This window comes from Microcebus murinus, chromosome 5 (assembly GCF_040939455.1).
Source record: "Microcebus murinus isolate Inina chromosome 5, M.murinus_Inina_mat1.0, whole genome shotgun sequence".
Classification (NCBI taxonomy): Eukaryota; Metazoa; Chordata; class Mammalia; order Primates; family Cheirogaleidae; genus Microcebus; species Microcebus murinus.
Genome location: NC_134108.1, coordinates 33,615,173 through 33,642,926, shown reverse-complemented (window position 1 = coordinate 33,642,926; position 27,754 = coordinate 33,615,173). Strand labels below are relative to the sequence as shown.

Genomic DNA, 27,754 nt, shown 5'->3' with positions numbered 1-27,754 from the left:
TAACATTTGAGCTCACCATAATAGCACAGAAGGTGGCTACAAAATTATTATAGTAGTACAATATGTACTACAGTTAATTTAATGTGTGATGATTTAATACTGCATCCTTACATCTGCTTACATTTCTCTTAACTGTGAATGGCCCCATGTATGGTCTGTACATGTTTGTGTGTATAAATATTGATACATTTTCACTTTTTATAATAGATTTGTATATATTTTATAGTATTAAATGATAAAATAGACTTGTAATAACATATTTTATGAATTCATGACATACTTAACTTTTTCTTAATTTTTAAAATATTTCTAGTTTACATGGTTCATCTGGGAGTTGTTTTCAAATTGTCACAAATCTCAAAAAAGTTTGCAGTATATTTATTGCAAAAATCCACATGTAACTAGATCTGTACAGTTTAAACCCATGTTGGGCAAGGGTCAGCTGTACTAGACCCTTATGTACAAATATTAATTCAAAATGGATTATGAACTTAAATATAAAACAAAAGAACTTTTAGGAAAATAAAATAGAAAATGTTCAGGACCTAGGGCTAGACAAAGAGTTCTTGGACTTGACATCAAAAGCATGATCCATAAAAGGAAACCTTAGTACATTGGAATTCATCAAAACTAAGAACTTTTGCTCTGTGAAAGCCAATGTAAAGAGGATGAAAGGACAAGCCACAGATTGGGAGAAATATTTGCAAACTATGTATCAGATAGAGAATTTATATCTATAATGCAGAAAGAACTCTCAAATCAAACAGTAAAAATTCAAACAATACAATTAGAAAATGGGCAAAGGATGTGAAAGACATTTCACCAAAGAGGATATACAGATGGCAAATGAGCACATTGTTAGCCATTAGTGAAATGCAAATTTAAACCACAAATGAGCTATCACTGCATACCATCAAAATAACTAAAATAAAAAATAGTGACAACACCAAATGCTGGCAAGAGTACAGAAAAACTGGATTACTTTCTACATTTGCTGGTGAGAATGTATGATAGAGACACTCCTCAAATCGTTTGGCAGTTTCTTAAAAACAAAGAAACAAACAAACAGAAAACACCAAACTTGCAGCCATTATCTGACCAACAATTTCACTCATGGGCTTTTATTCAAGAAAAATGGAAACTTGAATTTTCACACAAAATTTGTATACAAATATTTATAGTAGCCTTATTCACAATAGCCAAAACTAGAAACAGACAAGATGTTCTTCGATGTGTGACTACTTAAACCAAGATACACCCATACTACTATTACTCAGCAATAACAAAGAACAAAGAATTATTAATACAACCAGGATATTGACATTGATGCAGTCAAGATACAGAACATTTATATCATTACAACACTCACGTTGGTCTTTTACAGCCATGCCTACTGATACACTGGAAAGCCTGGATGATTCTTCAGAGACTTACGCTTAGTGAAGAAAAGCCAATCCCAAAAGATTATACTCAATATGATTCTCTTTATATAACATTTTGAAATGACAAAATTATGAAAATGTTCAACAGATTGATAATTGAAAGGAGTTAAGGAGAGGGTGGGGGAGTGAGAAGAAAGTGGGCATGGCTGTAAAAGACCAACGTGAGTGATGTAATGATATAAATGTTCTGTATCTTGACTACATCAATGTCAATATCCTGGTTGTATTAATAATAATGTACAACAGTAAGGCAAGACCTTACTATAGAGGTAAATTGGGTAAAGGATACCTGAGATCTCTCTGTATTATTAATATTTCTTTACAACTACATGTGAATAAGCAACCATCTCAAAATAGTTTAAACTCCTTATTTATTAAGTTAATAAACATGTGCATGCAAGGTGGAAGTAGTACAAGAAGCTTCAGGAAAATTTATAACCCACAAACTGCAGTAAGCCATTAGGAGAGTAAGATAGCGGAGAGAGTGGCAATGGGTTATAACGATACTGGAAATGTTAGCTTCTTCCCACCCTGGGACTCTCAGAGGGACTCCAAAGTGGCACTGTCCAATGTAACTTTCTGCAATGATGGAAAGATTATCATTTGAGCTGCCCAACACTGCACTTAATAGCCAGATTAGGCTCATCAGCACTTGAAATATAACTAATGTAACAGAGGAACTCAATTAGTAAATATATTTACTTTTTTTTCATTCAAAATATTAAGGAGGTACAAATGTTATTGTTACATGGATAATGCCTTTTATGATGCTTAAGTCAGGGCTTTTAGTGTGTCCATCACCTGAATAGTGTTCATTGTACCCGATAAGTAAATTTTTACCCCTCCTTCTTGATTTCCAATGACCTTTACATGTCTTTGTGTCTGTGTGTGCTCATTGATTAGCTCCCAATTATTAGAGAGTACATGTGATGTTTGGTCTTCCACTCCTGAGATATCTCACTTAGGATAATGGTCTCCAGTTCTATGCAAGTTGCTGCAAAAGACATTATTTCATTCCTTTTTATGGCTAAGTAGTACTCCATGGTGTGTGTATGTGTGTATACACACATTATATATATACATACATTATATATATATAAATCACATTTTCTTAACCCACTCATGAATTGATGGGCACTTAGGTTGATTCCACATCTTTGCACTTGTGAATTGTGCTGTGATAAACATTTGAGTGCAGGTATCTTTTTGATAAAATGACTTCTTTTCCTTTGGGTAGATACCCAGTAGTGGGATTGCTGGATTGAATGGTAAGTCTACATTTACTTCTTTCAGGAATCTCTTAAATATATTTACTTTTAATTAACTTAAATTTAAATAGCCACATATGACTAGAGGCTGCTATATTGAATAGCACAGTTCTATAAAAATGTGAAAAAGAAACTTAAATGAGAGATAAAATTTTGCTATTCCTAGAGTGCTTCAGAATTTTGCTAATTTGGTCATCCATGTGTCACCTTGATTGTCTTCTCATGCTAATGAAGACAGCAACAGACAAGTCAAAGAATGATCTCCTACACATGTAGTAGTTGATATGAGATTATAGCAAATGGGGTCATTCTGGATGGCTGGTTATTAATATTGATGAAAAGGACACATGCTGTTGGAAACATGGCACCAATAAACTTGCTCTGTGCAGGGCTGGCACCAACCTTCAATTTGTAAGAAACGCAGTATCTATAAATGACAATAAAGCTGAGCACAATAAAACAACGTATGCCTGTATATATGTGTTCAATAGTTTTAACCTTGGAGATAGGATGAGGAAAATGCTAGTGAACATGTGAAGTACACTAATCAGAAATATAAACTCAGAGTGGCTAGTTAACATGCAAAATATTAATCAGAAGTCCACACCACTAAAACAACTATCACAAATATCACGCCTCCTTTTATTTCCTATTAACACAGGTTTTATTAACTAGAGTAATAGTTATTAGTAAGGCTGCTTCATGGGTGGAATGAGTGGTGTTTGGAGTGTATTGATTAACATAGGCACTGCTGTTCTTGAAAGGAAGTATAAGCATCTAGTGAGCCCTGTGCACTATGGTCTGGGTTCAGCGGCTGATTCAAAGCAGTTTTGTTACCTGATTTTAACCAGGATAGCTGAATCCTGCTGCTCGAACATTGCTGCAGAAGCCTCTAATGAACTTTCCCTGCAAGTTACTGTCAGAGCACTTCAAAGACAGCTGAAACTACATCAAACTGACAAATGGGTCACATAACTGTTGTTATGCCTGCTTGTAAAAACAAATGTCTTTTACATTTGGCAAAATTTGATCTAAAGCTTTCTTTCATTGTACTAGGCCCTCAAGTTTGTGGGGGAAGAGATCAAGGAATGAAGGCTACCAATACTACCAAAAATAACCTAATAATGGTGAATGCCCAAATTGATTCTGGTCAGTTAGCAACAAAAGTCATTTTCTTGGAAAAGTTTGGCATGCTTTTTTTTCTATTGACTCTTCATAAATGAGATTAACATTTGATAGGTTACTTTAAGAAATAGGAGCTGGTGAATTTTACTGTGAGTCTGTGGTTCCATAAAAACATGTACTTTCTTGAATAATACTGCTTTGTTTCTTCAAAGGAATCTAAATTAGAGAAGCATGAAACCTAGCAGTAAAAATGCAATGCTACAGGTCACTTGTCAGATGAATGGCATCTATCAATAGTTAATTTGCACCGTCAATTTTTTAATGAATGGCTTATTGTTCTTAGTAAGAGAACATTGTTAATAATGGCAGAAATTTAAATTTTCATTAGTGCTTCTATCTTCGGTGGATTAAAACATTCATTTAAGCTTTAAAGCATGTGTTACAATAAGAAGTAATTTGCAAAATGTCAATTTAGAAAAAAGTCTTTTTTCAAGATAATGTTATTTCTATGCAAAAAATTCTTTTAGGTATATTATATGAAAATTCAGGTGGTTTGATTGTATTAGTTGACAGAAACAATACCAATCCAAGAGTGATCTCCTAACCTGTTGAACATACATTAAGGGATAGAAATGTCTTTGTAACTGTTAAGTCTACCTCCATGACAGAGGCCTTAACTTGTTTGAGAGTTAGGACCATGGTGATTTCATGACCTTGATTGCTTCAAGTTCAGCGTACTGCCAGGCATCGAAGAGTGTTAGCTGAATACATGGATATTCTTGGACACTTAATTTATTCTTTTTCGTTTATCTGTTTCCTTATATTTAACTATCATTAAGAAAAATAGTTTTTGATCCTGTTAATATGAAAAGAAAGTTTTATTCTTGCCTTTATTAATAATGGGTGAATGGGACAATTCTATAAAAACGTGTGACTGGCCGGGCGCTGTGGCTCACGCCTGTAATCCTAGCTCTTGGGAGGCCGAGGCGGGCGGATTGCTCGAGGTCAGGAGTTCAAAACCAGCCTGAGCGAGACCCCGTCTCTACTATAAATAGAAAGAAATTAATTGGCCAACTGATATATATATATATATAAAATTAGCCGGGCATGGTGGCGCATGCCTGTAGTCCCAGCTACCCGGGAGGCTGAGGCAGAAGGATCACTCGAGCCCAGGAGTTTGAGGTTGCTGTGAGCTAGGCTGACGCCACGGCACTCACTCTAGCCCGGGCAACAAAGCGAGACTCTGTCTCAAAAAAAAAAAAAAAAAAAACGTGTGACTGAATGGATCTCTGCCTCAGTAAAATGAAATTATTTTGCAACATTTTAGAATGCTGTCTCATTCTTCAAAAGATTAGATTTACTAGAAATGTAGGGTTTTTTTTAAATGGCCAAATTATGCGGAAGCAGGGAGTGGGGAGAAAAAAAAGAGAGAAAAAAATGGGTGTTTAGGACCCTTAGAGAAGGGAGATGGAGCAGCTGTTCTCTGCCGCCCGGAGAATCCTGGCAGCCGGCTCGCGTCTTCACAGCCTGCCGCTGGGTCGGGTTTCAACCCGCGGCGTATCTCTCTAAGCTGGTCTTCCACGATTTACAACCCGCCCTGCGCAGGCTGGTTCCACGGCTCGGTAATTCCCGACCAGCCAACGGGAAATGCTCCCAGCCCAGACTCCTCCACCGGGTCTGGTCCAGTCTCTCAGATCACAGCCACCTTGCCCTCCGGAAATTTTAAGGCATGCAACACGTGTCCGGTTGATCTGGCTGTTAGATCTGGCTGTAGCCCTCTTAATTATTTGTGTTTCTTTGAATGAAAACTTGATGGCTGGTGTTTTGTTTTGCAGGCTTCCCTTGCCCATGCATCGTGATTGATCTCAGCATATAACAAGTGTTCGAAGTCAGTTTGCATCAAAGAATATCTGAAAATTTATCCAATCTCATTTGTCTAAAGTAAAAATGAAGATGGAAGGAAGGGAAAGAGGGAGGGAGCACAATCCTGTATCTGATCTGAGACTAGTTCAAATTTCCATTATTGTCAAGATTCTATAAACAATTTGAACATGGTAAACAGTTGCTTATTTTTAAATTACTAGAATAAACACAGGCCGGGCGCTGTGGCTCACGCCTGTAATCCTAGCTCTTGGGAGGCCAAGGCGGGCGGATTGCTCAAGGTCAGGAGTTCGAAACCAGCCTGAGCAAGAGCGAGACCCCGTCTCTACTATAAATAGAAAGAAATTAATTGGCCAACTGATATATATATAAAAAATTAGCCGGGCATGGTGGCACATGCCTGTAGTCCCAGCTACCCGGGAGGCTGAGGCAGAAGGATCACTTGAGCCCAGGAGTTTGAGGTTGCTGTGAGCTAGGCTGACGCCACGGCACTCACTCTAGCCTGGGCAACAAAGCGAGACTCTGTCTCAAAAAAAAAAAAAAAAAAAAATAGAATAAACACATATGCTGTGTTTAAATAGGAAGGGTAGGACAACTATGTTACTAATTTTAAAAATCAAAGTGGCCTCTGCTAATGAATAAATAAATTCAAAACTCACATGATTTGATTTCAAGAATTATGGACAAAAACGTTTTGAATATACTTTAAGCTTTTCTTGATTCCAATAGAGAAGTAAAAAAAAAAAATGTACTTTGGTTTGTGGTTAGGATTCACACAGTTTGTGGGGCAAGTATTCTTACTGTAACTGACACAAATACTGAATCACTAACACCAACCTTTCTAACCTAAAGAAAAACCCTCTTTACTCCTAATTATTTTTGCAATAATTAGAATATTGGATAGCTAATATGATAACATAGAACAGTAGAAAATTACTCTAAGAAAATTTGTCCCAATAAATTATTTTTCTTTAAAATAACAACAAAAAAGTATTGTCGAATAATGGCTGACCACCTCTATATAAAAAGTACTGTTTCATGTGAAAAGGTATGTTTCATTTAAATACATTTCATTTCATAGCTTTTGTTAAAATTTTGGCTTTTTTTTTAAAAGTGCAATAATTGCAAATATTTATTTGGAGTAAGAAAAATTAGATAATGCAACTAAAATGTAAAGTTTTTACATTCAAGAGCCTTGAATATTTCATCAAAGACAGACATTTCTAAAATCAAGTTTTCTGATTTTTTTTAACACACTAACTTGAAGTTACTTTCTCTCCCATTTCAACACTTACTAATCATTTAGCAGTGCCTAACAAAATCTACCAGTATTATAATATACATAACATAATTATTAATACTACTCTTAAGGCAAAAATTTTGATTTTATTTTTCTTTAGTAAAAGTTGTTCAATGTTAAAAAATTCACCAATAATTTGTACTTATTAAAATGAATTTAGGTAATTAATATCATTGCCCCAAATTTGCATTTCATTTAAAAATCTAGCAGACTGTAAAAAATAAAATGTTGCTTAATCTCTTGCTCACTGTTTATACTTAGAAAATGAAGGAAGCATACACGTGATCTATATTTATATGATTATATGAGAAAACATTTGCCAGGATTCCATTTTGTAATTTTGTATTACATGGTCAAGGTTGGCACTTAACAAATAAGTTAGATATTTTCAAGTACGAACACTCTACCATCAGTGTACATAACATACTCCATTGTATAAAAATGTCCACATTTTGGCATATCGCCACTTAAGTAAAAACGAAAAAATGTTCTGGCAGTTATTTTCTTCCACAGCTTTTGAAGATAATACAACTGAAATTGCTTTTATCTAAGCTTATTTGCTGGTTTTTAATGCACCTGTTTTAGGGCTTTTTTCTAAAATAAGTCCTGCTTAAGCTAAATTTTAGAGAGGAACGTGTTCCATTCAAGCACACACATGAAAATGCACTAAACTTTTAAACTTCTAATTTCCATTCTTAAACTTCATATGCTTTTATTTTTATTTTCAAAAATGTAATGTCTAATTACACTAAAAGAGGAACTTTTTATTGATTTGTGGTATATGGCCTAAAGGAAGCCATATTTGGAATATATATAATATATTATTGGAAGCCAAATATATTATGAGAAGCCATATATAATTTGAAAGCCAAATTATATAGTAGCTAAGTGTCAATCTTACATAGCAAAAAAGTTCCCTAAGTTTTGAAAGAAAAAATAATCAAACGTCAGTTCAAACAAGATTATGCTTTTAAGAATGTAGCCAAAAATATAATTTTTGCATATTATCAAATTAGCACAATTCCAGTATATTTTTAACTTAAATTGAACAATTAAGGTTTCCAAATTCTGACAGTCATTTTAGTGTCCAACCATACACAAACAGAGAAAATTTACATTTATTTAACAAATCATTACCAACTTTAAATTTCGGGATGCAAGTTTTTACATAATATACAAGCTTAGATATAACAAGTTTAAAATTTTGGATGTCTGTGACTTTTGGTGGTCCTAAATCAGAGCAGATTCATACCTGCAAAGTCCAACAGAACATGTGAACACATAGAAAAATTCTCCTTTAGAAATGTAATGCTTGCCCTTAATAACTCTTTACAAATATAAGTTCATGTGGAAAAATACTGGTACTTTGTTTAGCTATAATTATTATTTTTTAAATGTGACTGGACATATTCCATTAGATTTCATGTAATTTCAATTCACTTGAGTCTGTATAAGCCAAAGTCAATGTTGTAAATACAAATTTAAAAGAAAAGTTTTTGTTTTGTCTAAGCATTGAAACCTATGAAACATGAATAAACACAAGTAGAATATAATGCTGTGAAAATACTATACACTGGGTAGTTTAAACAACAGGAATTTATTTTCTTGTAGTTTGTAGAAGTCCAAGATCAAGTTTTTGGCCTATTCTGTTTCTGGTGAGGGCTCTCTTCCTGGTTTGTAGCCTGCCGCATTCTCCCCATGGCCTCATATGGGCTTCCCTCAATGTGTGTGTGTGGAGAGAGAGTGAGCGTTCTGGCGTCTCTTCTTATTAGAACACTAATCCTATCAGATCAGGGCCTCACCCTCATAACTCATTTAACCTAACTATTTCTTTAGAGGCCCCATCTCCAAATATAGTCACACTGGGAAATAGGGGTTCAACATATAAATCTGGGGCAGGGAGAGGAACACATTCAGTCTATAACACAAATTACAAAAATACCATATTTTTATAGTTTCCTATATTTATTACAGCAGAAATTCAATATCCTTATTATAGTTCAGAAGCCATTTAAATTATGACGACATGTTACTTGACTATGTACTATTTCCTGAGCAGTTTTGGGACTCCATTTTGAGTCCTATATAACCTTCTGAATAATTTTCTCTCATTCTGAAAGTTTCTTATTTACCCAGTCATCTTCTATTTAGGTTGTAAGCCCCAGCAAAATTATCACTTCTTGTTGAGCATTCTCTGATTTTCCTGGGTGGTGAGTTATACTCTCCCAGTATTCCCTGAACACTTTATGTCAGTTAGAGCACTCCTTATATTATATTATTATATACTGATTTAATTTAAATTAAATACTGATTTAAATTTAAAAAAAAAACTATCTCTTTTTACCTACCTATGGAGTCTTTAAGGGCAAAATCATACTTTATGCATTTTATGGAAGGAAATAGGGAAGAAGAAGAAATGATGAAAGAAAAGGAGGAAATGAAGGGAGGTAGATATATAATTTTGGAGAATATTTTTTATGATTTTAACATATTTTTTGCAGGAACAAGAAACAGTATAACATTTAATCTATCCAAAACATGGCACTTAAAAATCTTAACTCTGAAGAGGGAAAAAAACATCTTCTTGGCATTTAAAATTTGCCACAAAGAACACTTTGAGCATCATATTTTTGGGCTCAGTTAAGCACAGCTATACTTTGACTTTTGCAAATATATGTGTGGTTTCATCAACATTTTTCTTCTTGATAAACAGTGAAAATAAATGACTCATGTTTTCTAAATTTATAGTTAAGAAACAAGTTCTAGCATTGTTTTAGTTGTTTTGGGCTAATTTAGTTTTGTATCCCCATGTTCCCCAGTAAATATTGCAACGTCCGAAAGAACCATATTTAGTTATCCACCATTTTCTCTTGATACCATTTCTGATCACTCTTCCCCTCCTTCTACTCTTGATGGTTTCTCAGTTTTCCTCAAATATGCCAATATATTCTTGCCATAGTAGTTTGCTAAAGATGTCCCCTCAACCCAGAAAACAGTTCACCCAGAAATCTGTCTGGTTACCACCCTCACTTCTTCCGACTACTGCAAGACTTTTCTACTTGAGTCATTCCCAGAATACTTGGTAAATGGGTTCAAGGTTGATTAATTCTTTCAGTACTTGAGTTTAAGGATTTAGAGATTTCTGGCTAACTCAAAATGGGTCAGAGACCTAAAGACAAGAGATAAAACTCTTCTAAAGAATACCATGCAGAAAGGTTAACTCCATGAGTTTAGGGTGCTCAAATCCCACACGTTCTAAAGAAAAAACTAACCCTTGATGGGTTTCTGAGAGAAAACCTCTGTGCCCTTGGAATATCCTGCTAGATAAGAGTGTTTTCGCATATCTGGGATCTTGTGTCATTTCAGACAGTTTCAATGTGACTTATGGTAAATTTATGTTTTTGTTCACCCAGCGTCCTGGACTACACTCTATCAATTTGATGTCTGAAGGGGCTGGAGACTGAGTAGCTAAGGTGAGTCATATGGGCAATCATGCATTGTAGTCTGTCCCCAATAAAAATCCTGGACCCAAAGGTATGGGTAAGCTTTTTGGTTGAAAATACTTTATACATGTTGCCGCACATCATTGCTAGGAAAATGAACCACTGTCCATGTGTCTCTAGTGGGAGAGGATAACTGGTAGCTCACACCTGGGTTCTCTTGAATTCTGACCTATATACTTTTTTCCTTTGCTGACTTTAATCTGTATCCTTTCCCTAAGTATAACAGCTTTTGTGAGTTCTGTGAGTCCTTCTAGAAAATCAGCAAACCTGAGGATAATCTTGGGGACCCCCAACACAAAACCAGAAGAGGACATTTTTGTGACTTTGATTAGACAACATGATACCAAAAGCATAAGCCCTAAAGGAAAACAAAAAACCAAATCTCATCAAAATTTAAAACCTTTTGCTTCAAAATACATTAACAAAATGAAAAAATAAGACATAAAAGGGAAGACAATATTTGCAAATTGTATATCTAGAAATGTTTGCAAATCAAATATCCAGAATACATAAAGAATGCTTATAACTTTATAGCAAGATAAACAACTCAATTAAAAATGGGAAAACGATTTGAAGAGACATTTTATCAGTCAGGCATGTGGCTCATGCCTGTAGTCCCAGCTGAGATGGAGGACCGCTTGAGCCCAGGAGTTGGAGGCTTCAGTGAGCTATGATTATGCCATTGCACTCCAGCCTGGGTGACAGTGACACCCTCTCTCTAAAAAAAACAAAAACAAAAAGAAAGAAAGAAAGAAAGAGACATTTATCAAAGAAGACAAATAGAAAAATGAATTGCTAATGGGCACAGGGAAAAAGTGCTCAACATCATTAGTCATTAGAGAAATGCAAATTAAAACTACAATGAGATACCACTTGCTATAATATAAGAAGATAGACAACACTGAATTTTAGTGAGGATGTGGAGAAACTGAGATCCTTATATTACTGGTGAAAATGTAAAATGGCACATTAGTCATAATATCTCCAAGCATGAAAAATCTGAGTGTCCTTCAACTGGCATTAGATAAACAAAATATGGTATATCCATACAATAAAATACTATTTACCAGTAAAAAAGAACAAAATACTGACACATGCTACAACATGGATGAACCACAAAAACATACCAAGTGAAGGAAGCCAGATACTAAGGATTACATATTGTATGATTTACTTTATATGAAATGTCTATGGAAAGCAAATTTATACATGGAAAGCAAATCAGTGGTTGCATGGAGTTGGAAATTCCAGTGGGGATTGATTAATGGCAAAGAACCCAAAGGAATTCTTTAAGGTGATGGAAATGGTCTTAAATTTGTGATGATCACACAACTCTAACAATTTGCTAAAAAGCATTCAATTATATAGCCATAGTGGCTAAATTTTATGGCATATAAATTAAACCTCAATAAAATTTTAAGAAAAATCTAAAAGGAGAGGACAAATAAGCAATAAATAAGTGACTTGTGTGCAAGAAGGAGCTAGGGGCTTTGATATAAAAGAAAATGAAGACCAGAATGTGGAAGAATAAAGGGAAGGGGAGTGGAAAAATTGCAGGAATATATAAGTGGTAGGGTAAGCCTCATAGAAAAGGGAGTGAGTCCAGTTGATGTCTGGTAGAGAGTTTTCCAGCCCAAGGAAACAGCATGAGCAAAGCTTTCAGGCAGGGGAATATCCTCAAGTTTGAGGAACAGTGAAAGGCTAGTGTTGCCGGAGGGAGAAGATTAGTAAACAATAAACTCAGACAAATAATGGGGCAGGGAGACAATGTAGGGCCTTATTACCCATTGTAATGTTCTTATTTTGAGAAAAAATGGAGAGGCTGAATGATTTTAATAGAACAGTGAGGTGACTAATCTGACCTACATTTTAAAAGCATGACTCTGGCTGCTGTGTTGAGTGTAGGCTTAGAAGCGAAAGGAGTAGAAGCAGAAAAACTATTTAGGTGGATATCTTGGTAATCCTGGCAAATAAATTATGATGGTTTGAACTAAAAAGGTAGACAGAAGGTGTGGGAAGTAGAGAGATTCTGGACAAAGCGTGGGGAATGGAATTGGGCATTAATTTTCTCTTTTTAAAATTCATACTTTCATAAAAATTAAAAGAGAATACATCAAAATGTTAATGGCATTTCTCTGTGTTTGGTAGAGTTACAGGTAATTTTGTGCCTCTGCATTTATCAAATTGCCAACCATGTACATGTGTGTGTGTATATACATATATACTTGTGTATGTATGTGTGTGTGTATACAAATAGAGAGAGAGAGACAGTGTGTGTGTGTCTCATTATGTTTCCCAGGCTGATCTCGAACAGTTGGCCTCAAGTGATCCTCCTGCCTTGGCTTCCCAAAGTACCAGGATTATAGGCATGAGCCACCATGCCCAGCCCAACCATGCACATGTATTTTTATAAAGCAAAAAAATAATTTTTTAATATTCAGCTCATCAAAAAATCATAACGCAAACCCACTTTGTTTTTTGCCAAATTTTTAAGTCAATACCAAAATGGTTACATGTATGGAGTAAACAGTGGTAAGGGGTAATGTTAGCAATATGGACAGTAGTTAAATAAGCAACAGATAATGTTTCCCAAATTGAAAATGGTAAACTCACTCTCCTATGAATGTATGGTAGCATTATTACCCAAGAAATTTTCCTGATGTTATATGACTTTCTCCAGGATATATCTGGTGTCTAATTTTATTGAATTGATAATAAGTTCAGTTCCAGTTATAATAAATTATTATTATAAGTAAATTATAATTGATTATAGTTCGCTGATATCATCGTATCCATGAGAAAAGTTTAGGTTATATAAAGATAACGACCTCAAAAATCTCAGGGATTTAAGCAATGAGGTATATTTCTGATTCCATTACATGTCCAACAGAGCTGGATAAGGAGAAGGTCTCTGCTGATTGCAGTCACTTAGCAACCTAGGCTGTTTACGGTTTCATTTTTACATAGTCTACCAAGATGAAATATGTTAAATTATGAACTGATTATTAAAGCATATGCCCCCACATGATACATGTTACTTCTGCTCTCATTACATTCTCCAATGCAAGCCATCTAACCAAAACAGATCTTGGAAATACAATAATACCAGCTACCCAAAAGAAGGAGAAAACTGGAATAGATGAACACCAATTCTGTTTTAATTTTTCAAACTTGTTCCTTTATAAACTGCTTTTTCAAAGAACTGAAGATGACATGATAGCACAGGAACATTTATCTATGATGTATGTCATAATTACCCAGAGTTTTAATCTGAGAAGGACTTATGATGGCAATTAAGTTATCTCCTAGCAGGGATCTCTAAAGTGGGCTACATATTCCATATAGTATTACAAGATGAGAGGTCAGAGAAAAAATATTGGATATCATATTTGTATTAAATATCACATTCATTTCTACATAAAATAAATAAGAAAACTAAACTATGCTAGTATTTAACAGAACTATTTATAAATATTTCATTTTAGACTTACTAGTATTTAATATTAAAAAGTCCTTAGTTATCCCTACCTCAGATGGTCGTGTGACATGTGTATAGATGGTCATGTGTATAGTACATGACATACTGAGACAGATTGGGAATTCCAAAAACTGAGTTAAAAGAATTGTGCTCATTCATTTATTTTGAATATACTACCACATAATGGAGTTGATATGTGTCAAGTTAAGTTGATTTAAGAATCGCTGTAATGTAATTTTAACTATATTAGCACTCACAAAATAGATGATAACTTTACAAGATGCCTATACAGCCACTTGCATACTGATGATTGCAGAGCCTATCAAGAAGCGAATGACAGAGTGGCATATCTTCTACTATTGCAAACTTGTCATCAACTGCATATACTTGCTATCTAATGAAACTGCCAAAATCAGATTTATGAAGATTATTTCCCATATAGAGTGATAGCCATAAACATTAATGCTAAACCTGCTCCATGCATAGATTACAAATAGAGTACACTGTATCTTTATGAGGTATCTTTAATAGCTGTCATTCAAAACAAGTACTAAAATAAATTAAATTAGAACCGGTTAGATCTCTGTACCACATGGTGTTTAATCAACATTTTCAAAAATATTAAAATATTCAGTAATAAAAATATTTAAATATTTTCAAGAATTTTCAGTAAAATTGCTTTTGCTAAAAATTGGTTAATAGTTAATATGCTTTCATTCATATGTGACAGCTAAAAAATTGAAACAGAAGGAATAGTGTTCAATATTAATAGTATTCCATATCTAGGGTTCTATAGCACAGGAGAGTCAGTATAGTTAACAATAAGTTATTGCATGTTTCAAAATAGCTAGAGGAGAAAATTTGGAATGTTCCCAACACAAAGAAATGATAAATCATTGAAGTGATGTGTATCCTAATTACCCTGATTTGAGCATACACATTGTATGCATGTATCAAAATGCCACATGTACCCCATAAATATGTACAATTATTATTTATTAACTTAAAAAATAGTTAATGTTATAATAAAGTTAACAGCTTTTATGAGATAAAAGGGTTTTGTACTATTAAAATTTTACATTGTTTAAAATATTAATTTCATTTTTATTCTTCTATAATTTTTATTATTTATGAATAATAGATATTTATATCGAACATGTCCAAAACAGAACTTTTGCTTTTCTCACCAAATCGCATCTTCCCCTGGTCTTCACAACTCTGTCAAATGCACAAACATTTACCCAGTGGTTTTAGGTTAAAATCCCTGGACTTGTCCTTTAGTCTTCTCATTTCTTCACACCATATCAAATCTATTAGAAAATCCTGACATTTCTACCTCCAAAGCCTCTCCTGAACTGCTCATTACTCTTCAAACTAAATCAAGGCACCATTTTCTGTCTTCTGGATTATTGCATGGTGTCTAATGTGTCTCCTTATTCTGCTTCCCCCCAGCCCCGGTATCTCTTCTCCCCAAAGCAGCCAGTGATCTTCCTAAAACAGCAATTAGGTCCTGTCCATCTGCCTTGAACTGGTCGTTGGTATTTCATACAAAACCCAAACACCCTGAAATGCTCTATCCATCCTTAAACCTCTTCTCAAATGACTCATCTCCCTGCTTTCTATCTGCTCGAGGTACAGGGATATTTTCTCTCTTTCTCAAACAGACTAAACTCCTTCTGGTCTCCAGATTTTTGCACTATCTGTTCACTCTGGAACAATCTGGAACTCAGATCTTTTCTTGTCTGATGCCTCCTCAATATTCTGGTCTCTGCTCCAAAATCACTTCCTCAGAGTGGCCTTCCCGGACCACCTTATCTTACAGGCCCCACCTATTTACCCAGCCCCACCGTGGACCACGTGTGTCACTAGGTCTTCAAGGCTGCAAGAGCTTGGCCTGCCCCTCTTCTGTCTTATCTCCCAACAGTCTTCCCCTTAATTGCTTGTTTTCAGCACCACTGGCCTCCTCCCTGTATCTTACCCAGGTGAAGCAAGTTCTTAAGTGGTTTGCACTTTGTCCTTGGCAGGAATGTTCTTCAGATGTGGACAAGGCTCATTCTCTCAGTTTATTCAGGCTGTGCTCAAATTTCATCTCATCAGAGATAATCTGCCTTTGTCACCTTCTCAAAAGTTCACCTCTCCCCACGCTTTGCTTATTCTCTATTTAGTTCTTCATGACACTTGTATATATTTTAAATCTATCATTTGTTTTTCATTTGTCCCATCCACTGTAAAAAAGCTCCAAGAGGGGAGCAGCTTTGCTTTTTTTCCAATTATAATCCTAGCCCCTTGAACAATGCCTGATAATGTATCATTGGCATTTATGTTAGATATTCCATGTTTAAGCTTGCTTAATGTTTGTGTATAAAACATGCTTCTATGTACATTCTAGCATAACCACTATTTTTGCCTTTTGTAATTGTATTTTAAAGTTAATTGCTTGTGGTCAGATGTTTATATATGTTTTTATATGTTGATGCATATTACCCAATTGCTGTGCCTCACTTCCTTTCTGCACATTCTTGTCTACATTGGGTTTGTGAATCTTTCTAGTATCTGTGACCTAATAGGTAAATAATGATTTATTGTTTCATTTGCATTTGTGTTAGCAGATTTAAATTTTTTAATATTAGTATGGCATATGAACTGCCTTTAACATATTTTGCTTACGTTTAAATTTTATATTCACTTTTCTAATTACTGTTATTTAGTAATTCTTTTTTTTTTTTTTTTGGAGACAGAGTCTTACTCTGTTGCCCAAGCTAGAGTGCTGTGGCATCAGCCTAGCTCACAGCAACTTCAAACTCCAGGGCTTAAGCAATCCTTCTGCCTCAGCCTCCTGAGTAGCTGGGACTAAAGGCATGTGCCACCATGCGCGGCTAATTTTTTCTATATATTTTTAGTTATCCAGCTAATTTCTTTCTATTTTTAGTAGAGACAGGGTCTCACTCTTGCTCAGGCTGGTCTCGAACTCCTGAACTCGAGCTTTCCTCCCACCTCTGCCTCTCAGAGTGCTAGGATTATAGGCATGAGCCACCACATCCAGCCTTATTTAGTAATTCTTTGTACACTCAGGATATTTACAATCTGTCTACTGTATATACTGTAAATATTTTCCTAGTTTAGAGTTTGTCTTTCTTCCATATGTATGTATTTTGGGTTTTTTCCAGTAATTTTTTTTTATTTTATAAATTTAATATTTTTTATTTTTAAAGTTCCTAATTTAATATTCATATATGGTTTATTTAAGTGTTTTAATTGTTACTATTTTTCTTCATATTCACCTTCTGTTTGTGTATGAGCAGTGGAGACATTCAAATTGGTTTTATTTTACTTTTTAGAAATAGTTAATTAGTCTTCCTCATAATATATAAACACTGAGGTAACAATAATAATAGTTATTATTTACTGCAAGATTGCTATGGGCTCTCATTTGGATTACATACTTTATATATAATATCTCAATTACTCTTCACATCAGCCCTCAGGGTGATGATGAAGCCTATTTTTCTTAACAGAGGACAAAGCTAATGTTGAATGTTCTAACTTACCATAAAATCAACTCTCATGTGTAGCGTACCCAGGTCTTGAGTTTATAACCCACAGCTCTGTGCTTCACATCAGTAGGACAACTTAGCCTCCTAAAATAATAAGTGCTTGAGCAACATGTTATTGAGCACGCTGCCTATTGTCACTGTGGCTGTCAGCTGGGAGTATTCAATTCAGTACCACAGAACCTCACATTATTTGACACCAGCCTTTTTCAAATTCCCTCAAGCCTCCCATCCCCCAGAATCTTCTGTCATGGAGTCATCACCACAGGATGGGTGGAACCTGGCTCCACTGCCTGCACTGATACAAGACAGCAGAAAAAGGATGCACTTAAAACGAAAAAGACACCAAAATATTAGAAACAAATGCTTACAAAATGATATACAAAAAGAAGGCAGAGTAATAATATTACCTGACAAAATAGTACCTAGTGAAAAAAATCATCAAGGAAAAAGGATGATAATAACAGAGTAAAAAGATATAACTCTCCTCAACACAGGACCAGCAACAAATCAATCTGAAAAAATACAATGAAACAAAAGAAATAGTGAGGGCTGGGTGCAGTGGCTCACACGTATAATCCTTGCACTCTGGAAGGCTGAGGTGGGAGGATTGTTTGAGGTCAGGAGTTCAAGACCAGCCTGAGCAAGAGGGAGACCCCATCTCTACTAAAAATATAAATAATTAGCTGGGCTACTTGGGAGGCTGAGGCAGGAAGATCGCTTGAGCGCAGGAGTTTGAGACTGCAGTGAGCTATGATGATGCCACTGCACTCTAGCTGGGATGACAAAGCGAGACTGTGACTCAAGAAAGAAAGAGTGAACTAGATAAATGAACAACTGCTAATGTGTTGTTAAACATAATCCTCTAATAACATGATGGATTAAGCATGTGAAAAATAAGCAGTGAGAACAGAGATGTGAACAAAACAATTAAAACCTCAAGCTATTTGGTATATATAGAATGATATTATTTCAAAAACTAAAGTATGCTCATTTTGAGAACACATGAAATATTTCCAAAGTAGGACGTGCTTCATACCATAAGGTAAAGGAAACCTCAATCAATTTCAAAGAAACACTATAATAAAGACTATCACTCTCCAACAAAATAATATAAAATTATTAATTAAAACAAAAGCATAGCTATACTAAATCCTATATGGTCAGTAAATAAATAAAATGAATAGCCATTGGATTTTAAAAGAAATAAATAGTCATTAGAATTGAGTAATCATGAAAATGCAACATGGTAAAATTTATGAGAAACAGTCAAAAAGGTAATTAGAGAAAAATAATAGTTTCTAACACATTTATCAAGAAGCAAAAAAGGCTTTTAAAATGACTACTGATTCAACATAGGAATCTAGAAAAGGTGCAAGATAGCAAACAGAAATAAAAAAATGAAGATCAAGTCAGAAATCAACTAAAGAAACAATAGAGAATATTAACAAACCCAAATTCTGGATTTTTTCCACAAAATTCACATTCAGTGGGTATTACAGGAGAGCTCTAACAAATTTTAAAGAAGATTTTAAGACCTATTTTTTGGAAATTACCTCAGAAAATAGAAAACAACAAAAGCTATGTAGTTCACTTTAGGAAGGTAGTGTTATCTTAACTCTAAAACAGATAAGTCTATTGCCTCATTTCAAATATGATCAAATGCAAAAATCTAAAATATAATAACAAACTCCTACATTGTATTTCAAAAATGTATATATAATATGACAGGATTCTTCACATTTGAAAAATCTCTAAAAGTAATTCATATAAACAGACTAAAGTGAGCAAATCTTGCTATTATCTTAATCAATGATGAAATAGCATTAAGCTGAATACTTAATTATTATGAAAACACCTAGAAAGAAAAGAATAGGTGGGAACTTTCTTAATTTAGTAAAGGTTAAATACCAAAATTTAGAGTATTACATATAATGCAGGAATTATGGATGATTTTCTTTATGAATAGGAATTAAATGATGATTTCTACCATTGCTTAACATCATAGTGGAGACCCCAGCCTACACTACAAAGGTAAGAAAAAAACAGTATTAACAAACGGTAGGGAAAAGACCCAAGTCAATGGGGGGGAGGGAGAGAAGGGCAACATACGTAACCTAAACATCTGTACCCCATAATATACAGAAATAAAAAAAAAAAAGACCCAAGTCAATGTTTTCTAAGATCAATATCTATTTCAGAAAACCAATGAAAGGCCAGGTACAGTTGTTCACGCCTGTAATCCTAGCACTCTGGGAGGCCGAGGCGGGCGGATTGCTCGAGGTCAGGAGTTCGAAACCAGCCTGAGCGAGAGCGAGACCCCGTCTCTACTATAAATAGAAATAAATTAATTGGCTAACTAATATATATATAGAAAAACTTAGCCGGGCATGGTGGTGCATGCCTGTAGTCCCAGCTACTTGGGAGGCTGAGGCAAAAGGATTGCTTGAGCCCAGGAGTTTGAGGTTGCTGTGAGCTAGGCTGATGCCATGGCACTCACTCTAGCCTGAGCAACAAAGCAAGACTCTGTCTCAAAACCAAACAAAAAAAAAAGAAAACCAATGAAATATAAACTATTAGAATTAATAAAGGAATTCATCAATTCTGTTGATAATATTGAATTACATTTTTCCACTTCAGTGACAATCAATGGGAAAACAGAAGAAATATATCATTCAACATAGCAATATGTGTACACATAATGTAATATCTGTATATGTGAGTGCATTCTAGGAACTAGCCTAGGATACATAAGATCTCTACAGAGACATTTTTTAAAAACTATAATTAATGATCTAGGAAATGTTTTTATTTTCTCTTTCTTAAATGAGAGATAAACTATGCTCACGAACAGAAGACTTTGCTATTAACAAATTTAAGTCATAATTTAAAACATTTCCACATTAGAAAACTCAGCTCAGTATGGCTTCATTGGAAATTCTAAATATTTAAGTAAGAAATAACACCAAATTTACAAAAAATCTTTAGGGAAAAAACATAACTCTACCCAAGAAGTTCTAGAAGTTCAATATAACTTGATACTAAAGTCTGGCTAGGATATTACAATAAATAAAAATTATAGGCCAATATCATTATCTAAAAGAGATACAAAAATCCCCCCCCAAAATTAGTAAACCAAATTCAGTGATAGATGATGGAATTGGTTTTATTCTATAAGTAGAGGTTTCTTTAATGTTCAAAAAATAAATGTAAAATAAAAAATCAAAATCATCATAAAAGTTACAGAAAAAAATACTTGATAAAAATTCAGCATACACTCATGATTAAAAACACTATTAGAGAAATAGAAACTTATTTAGCTTAAAACATACAGATGTACTTGTGAATAACTGAAAATTTCTCCCTGTGTTTATGAATGAGAAAAGGAGGTCCTGATAAAAAAGGAGATAATGATAACATTACCCCTATTCAATATTATACTAGAAGTACTTGCCAGGGCTTTAACAGGAAAAAAAAGCGCAATCATTGGAAAAAAATAAAATCCATCAATATTCAAAGACAACACAAATGTGTACATAACAAATCCAAAATAATCATCAGGGAAATGCAAATCAAAACCGCAATGAGATATCGCTTAACTCCAGTGAGAATGGCTTTCATCAAAAAGTCCCAAAACAACAAATGCTGGTGTGGATGCGGAGTTAGGAGCACTCATATGCTGCTGGTGGGACTGCAAACTAGTACAACCTCTACGGAAAGTAGTTTGGAGATACCTCAAAGATCTAAAAGTAGAACTATCGTTTGGTCTAGTAATCCCACTACTGAGTATCTACCCAAAGGGAAAAAAAAAAGACATTCTATAAAAAAGACACCTGCACTCAAATGCTTACAGCAACACAATTCACAATTGCAAAGATATGGAAACAACCCAAGTGCCCATCAATACATGAGTGAATTAATAAAAAAAACAAAAAACAGTGAACTAATACCTCTTGTATTAACCTGGATGGAAATGGAGACCATTCTTCTAAGCAAAGTATCATAAGAATGGAAAAACAAACACTACGTGTTCTCACCATTAAATTGGAACTAATTGATCAACACTTATGTGCACATATGGAAATAACATTCATCAGAAATCCAGTAGGTGGGAGTGGGGGAGGAAGGGATGGTATATAATTCACACCTAACAGGTACAATGCACACTATCTGGGTGATGGACACACATATAACTTTGACTTCAACAGTACTCAAGCAATTTGGGGAACCAAAACATTTGTACCCCCATAATATTCTGAAATAATATATATACACATAAATTTTAAAAAATAAATATTAAAAATAAGTAAATAAATAAACTAAAGATATATTCTTAAAATTCAATAAGCACAACAAAGAGAAAATGAAAAATTTAAAAGATATCATTATAATAGCATAAAAAGTCAAATAGCAGAATAAATGTGAAAAAAGTATAAGATCTCCACAAAAAATTATAAAATGTTATTGACAGAAATGAAATAGATTAATATAACTAGAGAGGTATATCAGGTTAATGAATCAGAAGACTTAATTTAAAATGATGCCAATTTTCTCCAAACCAATGTATGGCTAATCAAAATTCCAAGAGGACTTTTGGGAAAGTTGATAAATTAATTCTAAAGTATATATGAAAATTCAAAGCATCAAACTTGAAGGGGAATAATAAATTGGGAGGTTTTATTCTACAGTAGTAGTTCTCAAATTTGGCTGCATGTTATAACCATTAGCAAGATTTTTAATAAACTGATGGTGATACCTGACCTCTGACATAATTAAATCCTTACCTTTTGAGGAAAGATCCAGGGATTTATATTTTTAAAATAATCCAAGTGTTTCTCATGTGCAACCAAGTTTGAGAACCACAGCTCTGCAGCATGTTATTATATCTAACATAAATTATATATTAGATGTTGCAAATCTACATTAATTAAGGCAGGTGAAATTGCTGTTAGGATAGCAATTAGATGAATGGAATAGAAGCTGCAGAAATAGACTCAGGCACGTATGGACACTGTGGTGGGTAAGGTAATAGGAAAAAGACAGTTTTTCAATAGACATCACTGCACCAATTGGCTCCATAGAAGAAAAAAATAAATATTAGCTTCAACTTCAAACCATACACATACACACACAAAAAAATCAATTCCAGGTAGACTGCAAATCTAAATATGAGAGTAAACAATAGAATTTCTAAAAGGTAATAGAGAATATTTTACTGAACTTAGCATAAAGAACAATTTCCTTGCCAACACAGAAAAAGGAAAATAATTATAAGTTGACTATACTAACACTAAAATTAAAAACTTCCATCCATTAAAAGACACCATTAAGAAAATGAAATGTTAAGCTATAGACTAAAAGAGGACATTTGCAACACAGAAAACTGACAAAGGATCAGTAATTCAAATACATACAAAAACTTCATCAAATCAATAACAAAATTTAATGTAATAAAATCCAACAGAAAAATAAACAAGAGATATGACCTGTCTCCTCATAAAAGAATATCTCCAAAAGACCAATAAATATATGAAAATGTGCTCAATCTCATTAGTCATCAGGGAGATAAAAACAAACAATATGCTACCCCAATTTTCTTACCAGAATGACTAAAATTAAGAAGACTGATAATGTCAAGTGTTACTAGGCATATGAATTAATTGGAACTCTCATATACTGCTGTTAGGAATGGAAATAACTATTATATTTAGCAAACTTGTTTTTCATTTCCTACCAAGGCTGAAGATACATATACCATATGACATAGCACTTCCACTTATTTTTATATCGTATTGAATACATATACATGTGAGCACACATGTACAAGAATGTTCATGGTAACATTACTGGTAACAACTCCAAACTGAAAGTAATCCAAATGTCCATTAGCAGTAGAATGGATACATAAATTATAGTATATTCATCTCATAGAATATTATATATACTGAGAATAAATGAACTATATAAAACAGCATAAATTAATTTTATAAATATAATGTTAAACATATATGCCAACCAGAAAAGAATACGTACTATAATTTTCTATTTATGTAAAGTTCATAAATGAACAAAAGTGGCAATAATGGTTACCCTTGGGGAAAATGGTAGATAGTGGTTGAGAAAAGGTACAAAATGAGACTTCTAGAATATTTTCTATTAATATTTCTTGACCAGGGTGGTAGTTACATGAATGTGCTTGCTTGTGAAAATTCATCAAGGTATTTGCTTTTCTTCCTTCTTAATTAAAGTATAACATAGTATTAAAGTATGAAGAAAACGGTCTGGTCGTATGAAGGAACATCCTATGTTCTTTTGTAACACCATATAAAAATGTCAATTCTTTCCAAGTTAATCTACAAAATCAATACAATGGCATAAGAATCCCAGTTGGATTTCTTATAGAATCAATTCATTTTTTAAAAAAAAACATATTTGTAAAGTCACAAAGAGATAATCTCATCCCAGTTAAAATGGTTTTTATCAAAAAGATAAAAAATATCAAACAAAAAATATCAAATATCTAATAAGCAAAAATTAGAACTACAATATGACCCAGCAATCACACTGCTGGGTATATATCCAAAATAAATAAAATCACTCTATCAAAGAGATATCTGTACTCTCATGGCAATTGCAACACTATTCACAAAAGCCAAGATATGGAATCAACCTAGGTGCCCCTCAATGGATGAATGGATAAAGAAAATGTGGTACATATGCACAATGGAATATTACTGAGCCACAAAAAAGAATGAAATCCTGTCATTTGCAACAACCTGGATGGGACTGGAAGACATTATGTTAAGTGAAATAACCCAGGCCCAGACAGACAGATAGCACATGTTTTCACTCATATATGGGAGCTGAAAATATTGATCTTGTGGCAGTAGAGAGTAGAATTATGGTTACCAGGGGCTGGGAAGAGTAATGGGAAGGGGGAGATAAAGAGGGCTTGGATAATAGGTACAACAATACAGTTAGATAGAAGGAATAAGATCTAGTATTTAGTAGCACAACAGGGCAACTATGGTTAACAATAACTTACTGTGCATTTCAAAATTACTAGAGGAGTAGAATCAGAATATTCCTAACACAAAGAAATGATAAATGTCTGAGGTGATGGACATCCCAGTTACCCTGATTCGGTCATTACTCATTGCATGCTTGTGTCAAAATATTACATGTACCCCATAAATATGTATAATTATTATGTATCCATAAAAAATCTTAATAGTCTATGAATGAATAAGTCAACCTAGAAAAAGAAAGGAGTAAAACAGGTAATTGGTCTATACTGTGTCTTTATATTAACACTTATTCCAAAACCACAGTTATAAAAATACTGTGACTTTGAAACAAGAAAATAATAGACTAAAGGAATAAAAGATATATTTTAAAGACAAACTGATATAGACGTGAGCACATAATATGATTTAAAGTAAGGAAACATAAATTACTGGAAAAAGGATGGCCAGGTTAGCAATGGTACTTGGAAATCAGGTGTATTGTATAAAGAAAACGAAAATTGGATCCCTGTACACCTGATAGCAAGGTGTCCTCTAGTCTAAATAGACTAAAAATTAAATGTAAAATATAAGATTATAAAGTTGATATGAAACAATATAGAAAAATATCTTTATAACCTAGACATGAAGAAAGACTTCTTACACAAAAACTTACACAAACCATGAGACAAAAAATTATTTGGAGGTTGTTTAGAAATAGAGACATTTATACTGTGGCATACATGGCAAAACATGGTCTAATTCCAAGTAATCAATTTGCAAATGAATTAAACAAAATCCTATACTAAGCTGATAACAGTCGCTACCAATCCATCACCTACACGTGTATGTGTATGTGTGTGTGTGTGTGTGTGTGTGTATGTGTGTGTGTGTGTGTGTGTAAATTGGAGCTGACATTTGTCAATCTTTATTTTATTTTGTAATATAATATATAATGCATTCTTTTGTGATAGGCAAGAAAGACTTGCCTATCAACAGTTCTTAAAATTATCTTCCCAGTAGCCTGTGTGGACCTGACTCTACTACTGCTTCAATTCTACTACTCTGGTGACCAGAAATATACACTTGCCTACAAAATGACTCTTTGTCTTCTGTATATTCAAACTAACCACAAAAAAGATTCTAGGGTATATATCAAAAGTTTTAATGTTCTTTTGCCTTAATTAACATACTAAGTTAAACCAAAACTCAATAGTTTATTATTCAATAATTTTAATTGAACTCTGACTTTTCAACATAGACTTTACAAAATTATCTTGTGACATTCATTTTTATACCTTCAAATAAAAATTGTCATTATTTGAGGAATTAGGAGTTAGGCCACAACAGAGTGAGAACAATGATATAAGGAATATTTAGAAACGGCTAAGAGTTCGGGAAATATTTGAAAATATTTCTTTCTAAAAACACTGTGCTTTTGATAGTTACTTTTGTTTTAGAAAAACTAAATTTTATGTTTGTTAACATAAATATCAATAACTTTAAACTTGTCTTATTTGATGACAATTTCAAAGAGTAGGCAGAAATAATGCATTTTGAACTACTGAAGACCTACAAAAAGTTCAAGAAACTTCATTCAATTCCTTATCCCTATCCATTCCAGAGTCCTATCTAATTACTCTCTTCTCTAGCACTACTGGATCAAGACCATTCATGGATCGATCAATTAACCACTTTCTCTCTTTTACGGTCACCTTGCCTTTAACAGAACTCATATATTCGCTATTAAAATTTCCCCCTCCAATTCTCAAGGGTATGCACCCTACAAGTACTTTCTAGCCAGCTAAAGGGCTGGAGAGTGCTTACCTTCAAAATAGATGCCAGACTGGATTTCTAGAACCCTGGGGAGAGTCCTGAGGTCCAGAGAGTGGATGAATTCTTCCAGAGATAATGCCATTGCTCTGGCTAGGTTGTGTGCAGACCTAGTACTTACAGAAATGTGTGGCTCCTGGGGGTTTCTTGTCTGCAGTTGTAGTCCCTGCTCATTCTTCCTCTCTCACCAGGCAGGGACAAGTGACACTGGGACCAGACTGGGGTGGAGGAGCTCTATGTGAGGAGGGAAGTGAGGAGGGAGGGAGGAGGCAGGAGACAAAAGGTGTTGCAGCTTTCTTTGTTCACATTGTGGCTTAATTTCCTTCTGACAGTGAAGTAGGGCAGGATGGGGGTGGGGTGAGCATGTGTGAACAGACACAGCCAAAAGAATGAGAATGGGTTAGTAGCTTGCTCTGTCCTTGCAAAACCAGGTGAGCATCTACAGCATTGGCAAGACTGTTTGGGGTCAGAGTTGCTTATGGCTTGTCCACCAAAAAAGAACAGGAACAAGGAAGTAAAATCTAATCTTACAAATGGCACCACTTGAATTCATTATCTCTCTAGTTCATTTCTAAAGTTTGGCTTTGTGCCTTATTTGCATACTCTCAGCGATTTTATATTAAATTTGGTTATAAAAGTGCTTTGTGTCAGCTCTTTTCAGAAATCTGATACTCTGGAGAGAGTATTGAAACCACTTTTTATTCTTCCACATTAAAAATTTTGCTGAATCTTAAAGGAGGGTAGGGTAGAGGTAGAATATGCAAAGAGATACAGTAAATTAATATCATAAGTTAAAATGAATATTTTAATCTCCACACTACGGTGTAAGGTATCTAAATCAGTTGTTAGGAAACCTGGGTTTTCTGGGTTGAACTCTGCTTTTAATGTACAGGGTGACTTCAGCCTTGTCTTCTCTGATCTTCATTTGTCTCATTTATTAAATGGAGCAAAAGTCAGAGTCATATAAATGTTAGAATTGGTTCCAAGTCAATATTCTATAATTTTGATCCTGTGGTTTAAGTTGGGGGGAGGGAGGGGAAGGCCCAAAGTCAAAGGATGCAGGAGAAGCCTCATGAAAATCAATCTCTCAAAAATCCTCCCCTTCTCTATTGTTTGTATTTAATTCAAATGATATTTTAGAGCTAGAATATGCAATTCAGGGTGATATTTCCTAAGTCTCTTTAAGGATAAATAAAGGAATATCGGCTGGTATATATACACCTGAAAGATGCCAGGAAGCTGCACATTCTCCTTATTCACTAAACTCTAGGCTCCCTGTGAACTGCTTTGGCCTTAGGCTGCAGAGTGTATGAGCCAGTGTATGAGAAGGGTCAGAGGACCTCCCAGCTCTACCCCATCCTTCATGTAA

At 34.3% G+C, this 27,754-nt stretch overlaps 1 protein-coding gene across 3 annotated transcripts in view; it reads right to left on the bottom strand.

Annotated features, from left to right (window-relative positions):
* THEMIS (thymocyte selection associated) overlaps positions 1–26,688 on the bottom strand; it is a 168,415-nt gene extending 141,727 nt beyond the window's left edge. For 2 of the 3 annotated variants that reach the window (XM_012736554.2, XM_076002979.1), the window contains exon 1: positions 26,380–26,688. In XM_012736554.2, coding sequence (XP_012592008.1) covers positions 26,380–26,470 — 91 coding nt within the window. In that variant the 5' untranslated portion in view covers positions 26,471–26,688. The remainder of the gene's footprint in view (positions 1–26,379) is intronic. The other variant, XM_076002978.1, reaches the window with a different exon arrangement.
* Positions 26,689–27,754: the final 1,066 nt, after the last annotated feature.